We start from the raw sequence: 11,748 nt of genomic DNA on the forward strand, positions 1-11,748 counted from the left end.
TTGTCCTCGATTCCTTGCATGTGCACCGCATCTCTCTCTCTCTCTCTCTCTCTCTCTCTCTCTCTCTCTCTCTCAAAGAAAGAAAGACATATATCTCCCTCTTTACTATATCCTGCATTGTTTCCCCCACCACCCTCGGTTCACTTCCATTGTGTTCTAAGTCATCCCATCTTGAAGGAATATCTAAAAGCCTAGCGCTCTCTCTCTCTCTCTCTCTCTCTCTCTCTCTCGTATATCCCTGCATTGCTACTCCCAACCCTCCTCGGATACTTCCATAGTATTTTAAGTCATCCCATATTGAAGGGATAACTAAAAGCCTACAACACTGACTCATCTATGGGGTACTGCAAAGCTTGTCAATGTCCAGCCAACCTCAAATCTGAGAGCAGGAGCCTGTGAAATGAAGATGTGCAACTTCTCAACCATTTTCTTCATAAGAGGAGCAATCAAGTGGTTAAACGGTTCGTGATGAAAGTGTCAACAGGCTTCCGAGGTGTTTTTAAAATTCTCTTAGCCTAATCAAGTAGCCACAGGTGCTTTATCATCTCTTTACTTGATTACAGGCCCACAATTGTTTTTAAAATTGAAACTCGCATGAACCACCCAAACACAAGAACTAGAGAGTCTACTCCACTAATAATGTAGACACGGATCCTTATTCTCAAAGGAAGCTCCAGACATACAAAAAGAATAGGAAAGTTGACATGCTCAAATACAGATTAACTCCTCTGTTACAACTGACCCCAATCCCACCTGTGGCGATTCACGCATTAGATTAGCAGAGAGAAGAATATACAAGTTTTCAGGAACTGCTTTTATGGCACAGAGCGCAAAGCTGAGATCCACTGACTACGACAAAATATCAATGCCTATACCCATGTAGAGCTTGATTCAGAATTCTCCAGTTGGAACAATGGGTTCATAATTGTGACCTTTACCAATATTTCACTTCTAGAAGAGAAGCCCAAAATTGAGAGGGAAACTTGTGTAGTGGGGAGACACTATCCTGCGCAAATATCATGCTCCTGCAAGGCACTGTTTGATCCAGCTGCACAAAGCTCATTTTGCCTCCACATTACAGAGAGCACCCAAGTCCAACTGTGACCAGTATATGGTGACAGAAATCCTTCTACAGCTCAATCAGAAACATAACATTTGATGAGTCCTACCTCAAGAACTACAGTTGAACAACAGGCAAATAATGAGAAACTATCAAGTAATTGCACCTTCTGTGCTCAATTCAATCCGCCACTTAGACCTGGGGGCATTCCCAGGCTCTCTGCTAGATTCTTCATTCTCTCTTTCATGGCCTACAAGCAGCCAAAACGCCAACTTGTGAGCACATAAACTTCGTAGTACCAACTCACATGTCAAACCAATAAGTACACATAATAGGCTACAGAACATGGAAAAACTCTCAGCTGCGACACTCTGGTTCAAGTCAAAAAATGACTGTAGAACTGAAATGTGCAAGACGCCAGCTCCATGAAGTACAACTAGCCAGTTTTCTGATCCATTAACCTAAGACTTTAAATCTGGCTCTGTTAATATTACAACTGTGTAAGACAGAAAAATTGCACACACATTTTAAAAACCAAAGATTATGCATTAGAGGGCCAAGAACATACAAGGACACTTTTCTGATGAGCATCTTTGTAGGCTTCTGTAACCAGAGCTGAGACCCTCTGCAGAAATTCAGAACACCACATTATTTAGAACACCAACACTAGTGATAGAATTGAAGCAAAACAAAAAAAGAAAAAATAGTACTTCTGCTTAATGAGGCACTCTGTTAATCTATTGGCAAATGTCTTTTATGCCATAGTGACTCGGCTCATAGTTTGTGTGTGTCCAATAAATCCAGTATATAAAAAGTTCAACAGAAATGTCCATGTACAGTACCTTGCTTAATTCCAAATAATATGGACATTTATCAAGAATTGCTGGTGTGCACACATTGAAAACTAGAGTCTAGATTCTAGACTAGTTGCAAGTATGTGCATGTGTGTGTTTTGTATGATTGTTTTTTCTAACGGATTTTAATTAAGTCTATTATTCTTGTAAATAAATCAACTGGTGCACAGGTGTTTCACAAAAAGCAAAGTGTTTTGTATTCGTCTACATGTATGTTTATATGTTGTGTGTTTGTGTATCCTCAGACCTAGAAAGCTTACTAAACCACAACCAACTGCATAGTGGGTACTGCATGTGTAGCAGACCTGAAGTTCAGCCCTTTCGAGTGACATCTAGGTTATACACTTTATATAGGACAAGGGGGCCAATAAAGTGATGTCTCCACCAAAAGCAAGCTACAGCCCGCCCCAACTTATTGACAACTTGCAAAAAAGGCATATCATTTTTAACAAATCAAAGATATGATACAAACACATTTCTTATATTTTGTGCCACTTTGAGACATTCTTGTAGAGCTTCACAAAGACATAACGAGGATCCATCTGCAAAGCAGGCATCTCATCTGTTTAGTGAGTAAACATGCGCAACAACTTTATAATCCAGCTAAAACATAGCATCAAAACATCTAACATGTCCAATGTGAAGCCCAAATTTGTATGATCAAATCCCCAGTACAAATAAGTAATGCCCAAATCATTTAAGTTCGTGCTGCTGAAACCTGGATAAGGTAAGAGTTAAGTGGAACATAAGAGTAATACTTGCACATCTGATGAGGGGATTAGTATGCAAGTATTACCAAAGACTCTGACCAACAAACCATGACCTGATTCATAAATAGAGCTTGTGAAATACTGTAGTCACAGGTTGTTCAGCAGGTCTGTTTTTCAATGGCACCTGCCTGGTATGGGACAACAAAACTATTGCTCTAGAGTCTAGTCAGAACTATAGAGTCTAGAAGACATCCTCAGCCAAAACCTAAACTTGCGTATGTTTATGTTTTTCACTTGCATCCTAGGTGAGTGTATGTGCTTTCCCAGGCACAAAACCAAATTAAGCACCTGCTTCAACCACACTGCTATTTGTAACTTAATAAACCTATCATTGAATGCCTAATTTTGGACAACTGCTTAAAAAGCCACATGAAAGAGTCTCAGCTTCGACATCCAGCCACATTTTACAACTAAAGCTTGACACAAGAAAGTACCTCAGCTCCAAGCTCCATGGCAGCCTCTGTGATTTCAACACGAACAGGTTCTTGGTTTCCAGAAAGCGTAGCCTGCCCAATGCAAAAAAACACGTAAGTCATCATGAACAGTATTGAAAGAATACCATCACAGTTTCTGGAGCAACAGATTTCTTACTGCAGCCAGCTATACATACAAAACAAAGATATCAATGTTGCAGGCCCTGTTAACCTACCTTGATGAGCTCTCCTTCACAATAGCCATCAAACTCTGCACTGAAAAATCCACAAACAGAAGTTCAACCGGCAACCCTGCATAGAAATGCATGATCTTAACTAGGAACTTGCATGACAGACTGGGTTTAATTTCTACAAGACACACAACGAAAAGCCACTATGGTGTTAAAGAGCATTACGCAGCAAGCTCCTTCTGCACACGGACTGCCTCAACTTGAACTACTTGTTGAGCTTTTCGAACTGTTTCATAAAGACCTTGCATGTTTCCAAATAATCCAGCCTGTGACAATCAAAGATTACATATTTCAGCAAAAAAGGAAAGGTAAAGCTTTAATACTATGAATGGCATTAACCTTGACCACTCTACAGATGGTAACTCTTAACCCAGACATGACTCTCACTCATCGACTACATCCATTGTGTTTTCCACATACATATCAACAAGAATACTCTAGTTCTGTCGGCATGGACAGATAGCCGTGATGTTATTCCAAAAAACACTCAACAAGAACTTTCCTTTTGAAAAGTGTCCCCAGACATACATGTTTTCTACCTCTTTGTCTTCCACATGGCCTATGTACTCTTTCTAAGGTCTACATCACTGAAAACAAGGCTAAGCAGCCATGAATCTCCCCAAGAGTGCAGCATCCAGCTATCTCAAAACGTTGAGAAGGTGATTGAAGGCTGACTACTTTGTGAGAAATACAAAAATGGGATGAGGAGATTCCCACTACCGGAGGGACAAGAGAAAATGTGAGCGCATACTCAAGTGCTGAAATGACAATTAATGTAGTTTTCAATGATGCTGCAACTGCTAATGATGAGGATAATAATGATGGTAATAAGTTCACTTCTCCAAACTCTTCTGTTGTGGATGAGGATGAGAGAAAGGAAAAGAAAACCATGTGATAGGTTCAGAGTCCGGCATAAACCTTCCATATATTGTAGGCTGTAAGTGAGGCCTCCTTCACTTACACGTTTTGCAACCTCATTTGGTCATTGTCTAAGTTCTCAGCTTTGACACTTGAAAGCTTAAAAGCTTTCTTACATAAGAACATGTCACAAGATAGTTCTATTTCATTCTCTCATAACTCATGAATCATAAAGATCTTTCAATGTTTGAAGATCCATGCATTGCCTACAATGTATTTCTGGAGTTCTCAAATGACACAACTTGCTGCCTTATTACCTATAACTTGTACCATGTAAAATATTAATGGCCATGCATGGCTTGGCCATTCTAGAAACAAATAGAGACTAAAGACATAAATCATAATTCAAAAAATATCCTCAGGCAAATGCATCCCTCACATCAGTCACTTATGATGCTCCTTCTAACGACAGCTGCCACTGTTACCAATATCCAGAACTTTTGGTTGCATCACACAAGAATGCTGCTTATCATTCAAGTAAATAGAAACTAAAGGAATAATAATTCAAAGTATATGCCCAGGCAAATGCATGCCTCACATCACTCACTTATGATGCACTTTCTAGTGACATAGCTGCCACTGCTACCAGTATCCAGAACTTCAGGTTACATCACAGAGGGTTCTCCTTATTCATTTCTAGAATTGGAAGCAAGCAAAGACTAAAGAATCAAAGCTTCAAGATATAAAATGGATGACATTGAGGTCAAAACCTATGCTATAGCCTGATCTTGATGGATTCTCAACCCTAGTTCGTGCTGCACTAATGCTAATGTCTAAATTACCTGCAGCAAAAAATTCTGCCTACACCCTCATAGAGATAACAATTGCAATGTGCAACCAATGACTCATCCAATTGATAGATACCGTTTTCAGTCATCCATGAAGCAGTGCATTAGCTCTGCCTTCCATCAGATACGCACTTCCCTCTCTACAAATATCCAGAAATTTTGGTCATATTGCACCGGGTGCTCCTTAATCATTTCTAGAGTTGGAAGCAAATAGAGTCTGAAGAATCAACAATTCAAGATATCAAATGGATGACATCGAGGTCAAACCCTGTGGTATTTGCCTGATCTTGCATGGAGTCTCAACCCTAGTTTGTTCTGCACTAGTCCCAATGCCTACATTATCTTCAACGGAAAAGCTCTGCCACCACCCTCACTGTGATATGGATTGCACCATGCAACCGATGACTCATCCCATCGAAAAATATTGTTTTCAGTCATCCATGAATCGTATCATTGGCTCTGCCTTGCATTCGACACACGCTTCCATTATTGCAATTACTGGTAGACAGAAGCATGAACGAGCCATAGGCTTGCAAAAAAGCTTCCCTGTGCTTTGATATGGAAGGAGCTGTCTGTACCTTCTTCGATGCTTCGTCAGGATTCTCTGTATTCTCTTTCTCTTTCTTGCCTCCGAACAGAGCTGTGACACGGAGGGAGCTCCTGCGTGATCCTTCCTGACGCACAGAGCAAGGAATGCGGCAATAGGGCGCGTGTTGAATGTGGCCAGAACCTGAGCAATAGACACGTCAAAGATATGAACAGACAGGCTTAAGGTGACACAGAGGAACGACGAGAAGAAGCTCACCTTGCACTGCGTGCTGGAGCAAAGGCGCCGTGGGCGCTGAGAAGCAAGCCATGGCCTTCCTTTCGGTCTCTGCAGAGGATAAACCCTAATTTTCCCCTGCCTAAAGATCGCCTTATCCTCCTATATTCAGATACAGACAGTCCTTTCAGTTACACCCAAGTGTATCCAGATGCAGACAGTCCTTTCACTTACCCCCCCAAGTCTCTTGCTCTCTAAACTACTTGCCAGCCTGCTTGGCAGCACAAGCTCATAAGAGATTGTGCCTCGCTTCTCATTAGTAGCAATCAACAATATTGATGGCACTTTTCACATGTAATGTGTAAAACCACATCAATCTCAATAGACAATAAGGTTAATGCTCCCTAAATTACCAATTCGTTCTTTCAAAAATGTATATCTTAGATTTAAAAGACCATACATGATCTATATGTTGTGCATGTTGGAATGTTTAGTAGTCGCTCACCTTTTTACAAGTAGCATTGTTAGGATCCTATAAGATTCACAGACTTAGCCAATCAAGTGGTCTCCGAGTCTACCTTGTAATAAAAGATCAAGGCCCATCCCAAAGTCAACTTGAAGGTCTCTACACTTCTACAATCTTCCTATAACAAAAGTCTAACACCCATCTTGAAAGAGGCCAACCTCTCAAGAATGACAATAACTAACATCGCACTTGGTTCATAAAAGTGTTTTTTTTTTTTTTTTTTGGTCCCCTCAAGGACCAATACTCTACCACAAACAATTTCCCCAAAACAATGCTAGTTTCTATCTGTGATGAAGTGATTAGTAAGCATTTACGAACGTATTTTTGAGATATATTTGATATATACTGGGTGCTATACTAGCTCAAGTATAAAAGATGTAAGAGACTCATTTTTCATTTTTAACCCACAATCGTATAATTGATTAGTATCTTCATATATATATATATATATATATATATATATATATATATATATATATATATATCTCTCTCTCTCTCTCTCTCTCTCTCTCTCTCTCTCTCTCTCTCTCTCTCTCTCTCTCTCTCTCTCTCTCTCTCTCTCTCTCTCTCTCTCTCTCTCTCTCTCTGTCATGCACTCTTATTCTCCCTCTCCTTGAGCTCATTCCCTTGCAAATGGGATTAGAGCTATGCCTTTATCCATTTCTTTCATCTCCATACCTCAGTTTTACTTTTAATCTAAGAAAATCCAAAATATTGTTGTACATTTCCCATTGATGTTGCATTTGGATGACTTGAGGATTTTTCACAGATGCAAGGGACAAGTTTGGAGTCCTTGGAAGCAAGTCATGATTCATTTTGTTAAAAGGAGGTTCATTGGTCTTGGAGGAGACTTTAGTCACTTCTACTTTTCAAATTGTCTTCTTCTCCAACCCTCCCTTCCATGGATTCGTTTAGCTCCTATCTCTTCAACTTCACTCCTAGGCATGAATGGACTACATGAGAGTATTCTAGGGTTACAAAAGGATAGAGCTCCATTTTGAAGAGCCTTGATCTAGCCTTCATCCTAGGCAACCTACTACATTTTTTGATGCAAATTGTGTTGATCAGGTAAGCCTTCTTCTCCTATTTTGAGCAACTAATCTTCATCTTGCTCATTGCTCTAGCATTACTCTTCAAGTTGGCAATCTACATTAGCAGGGATTGAACCCCTATTTCTCTTTTTCTTGGCATTTTCCTTTCCTAAAAACCTAATGTACAGTAAGGACAACCACTGATACTTCTTTCAAAGGTTCGAGTTCTTATAAGAATGTTTCATTCCCTAATTAATTGATTCTCTACATTAAGTATATTGAAGGAGGCTTAAAGACCTAGTGGATTGAAGCCCCTTCAACATTATAAAAGGAGACAAGATTTGGGAGAAATCTCAATTTCATCCCCTTCTTTATCCTCACCAAAGTATTCAAGTCCAAAGAGAATCATATGAAGGCTATAGTAAAGGTGTCTATGAAGCTGCAAGTCAATCAAATCAATCTACATGATGCATTATGCGTTTACAAGCTTCAATTGACTACATTGTGAGAGGTACTCTCCATAGGTCTCTCTAAATCTCTCTCAAATCCATTTATTGTGCTTAATCCATTTGTTGAAGAGATATAATTCATCACTTAGCCTTTACCTCAAGTCATTGGATTGTTAGTTATGGTTATGGGGATTCATCTTATCTTGAATCATCAAGTTGTTTCCTCTTTTTTGATCCATTCAAAATAAGAGGGTAAGTGAGTAAATCAATAAAACTTGTTGCAGTACATTCCCATCCCATCCATTTCTTATTTCTAATTCTATTAGATTCCAGTTGAAAGGTTATTTTCACTCCATCCATTTCAATATGTGTCTTCTTAAAAAGCTTAGCTTTGAACTCCAAGCAATAATGATTCCCACTAAGCAAAAAGGTGGAGGTTGGGGGGAGAGAGTGAGACAAGCCAACCTAGGTGGAGCTTTGCCCACCTCCCAATGATCCAAAGTCCATATAGGTGCCCTTGCCCAACAATTTATCCCTCGCATAGGTACATTAGCATGGAGTATTCATAATGGATGGATTTGGAGGTAAAGGCATCAAATAGGGTATTTGGTAGCCTAAACAATGTAGTCGACAAATGCTATTAGTCTTAAAAAAGTAGCCATAACTTTTTGATATGGCCTAATCATGGAACTTTAATGTCTACTCTTAGAGGACATCATTGCCTTCAATTGGAATCAAAAAGGTCTAGAATTGGAGTTATCTACTCAATATATTTCTATTTTATTGACAAGTTGTGAAACAAGACCGCACTTGCATGTAGGGAATAAAGGAAAAAGTAAGGCCCATAATGAGTTATCCAACCAAATCAAAGATTCTCTAGTGGAAAATAGCCCAAGAGACCACATGAAGACACTCATACCAAGAAGAGATCAATGCACTCAATATAACATTGTGTGAACATGAGATAAGACATACTTCTAGGCTGGTGCGCAGATCGGATGCTGTATGCTTGCGTAGTGAATGCCGGAAGGTCCCCAAGAACAAAAGAACTCTACTTTTTGCACAAAACTCAAGGTAAAAAGCATGCACGACATGAACAAGAGACCAATTGGGTGCAATCTCCCCCCATGCCTTGTGTGAGTGCTCTACAAAGCATGTATTTTATGTATTAATCATCTTCAAGCTCAAATAATAGCCCAAATTACAAAATAGCAAGCTTTTGGCTTTTGAGTTTGCTTTAGCACAAAATAGAAATAAAGCTAATGGGCGGTGCCCAAAGAGTCAGGCATACCCAATACAATGTCCAAGTATAAATAACATAATCGTGCACCCATGCGCATACAAAATAATAAATAAATATCCAACGCCTCAATGAATAGGCACGACAAAATATAGGTGCCATGCCTAAGGTAGGCGCCCATCAAAATATAAGTGATAAATCGAATACTCGCTATCCTCCAATGCTTTCCTCCGCCACTGCTGCTATCTCTATACATCAACTGAAGCATTCACAATAGTTAGTAAAATAATACAATTAAACCGACAAAAGTGAATACCTAGCAGTCTTCAGCTACATAAATAAATCAACTGGTCAGAAATCAATCCTAACCTTAATTTATTACGAGTGCGCACTCTAAACTCATAAATATTTATTAATTTAATATGCATTTTGCGGAATCACCCGCTATGGAATCACCCATGTACACACTAAATTAATGAAACGCCCGAAAAGGATAGGCGTCCCCATCAACTTCTCGCACAAAGAATCCACTTTGTGTATGAGCCCCGGTCATCAAAGTTTACGGAATCCACCATAAAACCTCACGGAATCCACCTTAGCACGGAATCCACCGTGAAATATGCCTCCTAGCATCATGCCCCCGGGGTGGGATAGCAATTGACCTCAATTGCTATTAGCTCAATGTGGAGCTAGCAGAGTGGGGAAAGCATTTAAGTCTCTAGCGTGCATCCATTGGGCTTCCTCTACAGGATGGTTCTTAAATTTGACTAGATATCTAGAATATCTTCGGCCAGTTCTAGTGGTCATAAAGTCAGTGTCTATGATAGCTTCAGGTTTAAGTATTTGAGTCTCTTCCTCTAACAAAGGTGGGTTTTCATAAACAGGGTGTACATGTAATTGGCCTCTAAAGGGTCTTAATAAACTAATGTGAAATGTATTGTGAATTTTCCAGTGAGGTGGTAATTCTAACTTGAATGCATTGTCATTAATTTTGTGAATGATCTTAAATGGTCCATAGAATCTAGGTGCTAGTTTCACAACTGGGTGTCTATCTACACTTTGTAATCTACGTTTTTCTATTCTCAATCAAACATAGTCATCAACTTTGAAATTCATTGCTTGTCTTTTCTTATTGGCTTGCTTGGTATATGATTGCTGGGCTTTGGCAATCATGTCTTTAACCTCATAAAAAATAGTAGCGTGCATACTAGCAATATCATCAGCACTCTGAATTCTATTTGATAAAGATGCAACAGGTGTAGACAATCTATAACCATAAATCACTTCAAACGGTGCTTTCTTTGTAGATGTGTGTGGTGTATTGTTATATGCAAACTGTAATAAATGTAAATGTGTGTCCCATGTCTGTGGTTTAGAAATAGTGTAAGCACGTAAAAGATCTAGAATAGTACTATTAGTGGCTTCTGTTTGTCCATTAGTTTCAGGATGAAATGCAGATGAGAAATCAATTTTTTTTCCTAGGTTAGCAAACAAAGTAATCCAAAAGTTGTTACAAAATCTAGAATCACGATCAGAAATAATAACTTTTGGTAATCCATGGTTAGTGATAACAGTTTTCAAAAACATTTGTGCTGCCTGTGATGCTGTTAAAGTTTTCTCACATGGAATGAAATATGCTTGTTTACTAAACCTGTCTACTACAGTCCAAATCATATCATGGTTAGCTTTAGTATTATGTAAACTAGTAATAAAATCCATAGAAATTTGTTCCCATGGTCTTGATGGAATAGATAAAGGCATAAGTAATCCATATTGTTTACCATGATGTCTCTTAACTCTTTGACAAATCAAACATTCAGAAACAAAGTTAGATACATCAGTGTCCATATGTGGCCAATAAAAATCTTCAGTTAATGTACGTAAAGTAGATATGATACCTCTATGACCTTGATATGGAGGACAATGAATCTCATTCAATACAAAAGATCTAAATGGAACTGTAACACATAATCTCTTTTCATAAAACATGAATCCATCATTATAAGACAGTGAATCAATAGGAATCCAGTTATTTCCAACTAATTTATTCCAATTAGCATGAAAAGTAATGTCCTGATAATAAGTATCTTTCATAGGAGTTAAAGAATCAAATGATATAACAGAAATATTGTGAATGGTGGGTCTTCTACTTAATGCATCGGCCACTACATTTTCTTTACCTGGTTGATATTGAATGATAGGATGAAAACTCTGAATAAAGGCTACCCATTTGATATGTCGGTCGGATATTTGGGGTTGGCTAAGTAAATGTCTAATACTTTGTTGATCGGTCTTAATCATAAATTCAGAACCCATTAAGTAGTGTTTCCATTGTCTTAAAGCTTGTACTACAGCTAATAATTCTTTATCATATGTGGAATATTTAAGTTCGAAGGGTTTCAGTTTACAACTAGAATAGGCTATAGGATGATTGTCCTGCATAAGTACGGCTCCTATTCCAGATCCGCTAGCATCAATAACTACTAAAAAGAATGGTCTATTAAAATCAGGCAGTTGTAAAACAGGAGCATGGGTTAATGCATGTTTCAATAAGTCAAAGGATTTCTGTTGATTGTCGGATCAATGATAAACAATACCTTTCTTTAAAAGTTTAGTCAAAGGCAAAGTAAGTAATGAAAAATTACGCACAAACTTCCTGTAAAAACTAGCAAGATCTAGGAAAGA

At 38.6% G+C, this 11,748-nt stretch overlaps 1 protein-coding gene across 2 annotated transcripts; it reads right to left on the minus strand.

Annotated features, from left to right (window-relative positions):
• Positions 1 to 680: 680 nt before the first annotated feature.
• LOC148017145 (nucleoid-associated protein At4g30620, chloroplastic-like) lies at positions 681 to 6,090 on the minus strand. Of its 2 annotated transcripts, none has more exons than XM_087662940.1 (8): positions 5,860 to 6,090; positions 5,633 to 5,784; positions 3,514 to 3,614; positions 3,334 to 3,373; positions 3,119 to 3,190; positions 1,629 to 1,685; positions 1,227 to 1,310; positions 681 to 1,126 (listed from the first exon to the last, which is right to left on the minus strand). In XM_087662940.1, the coding sequence occupies exons 1-7, from the start codon at positions 5,909 to 5,911 to the stop codon at positions 1,236 to 1,238; spliced, it is 549 nt and encodes a 182-aa protein (XP_087519066.1). In that variant the 5' UTR covers positions 5,912 to 6,090; the 3' UTR covers positions 681 to 1,126; positions 1,227 to 1,235. The 2 variants fall into 2 exon arrangements, with proteins under 2 accessions (XP_087519066.1, XP_087519065.1); XM_087662939.1 differs by having other exon boundaries at positions 681 to 1,129; positions 5,860 to 6,088.
• Positions 6,091 to 11,748: the final 5,658 nt, after the last annotated feature.

Source organism: Lygodium microphyllum, chromosome 22 (assembly GCF_053477565.2).
Source record: "Lygodium microphyllum isolate KBCC chromosome 22, Lygodium_microphyllum_v1.1.10, whole genome shotgun sequence".
NCBI classification, from domain to species: Eukaryota; Viridiplantae; Streptophyta; class Polypodiopsida; order Schizaeales; family Lygodiaceae; genus Lygodium; species Lygodium microphyllum.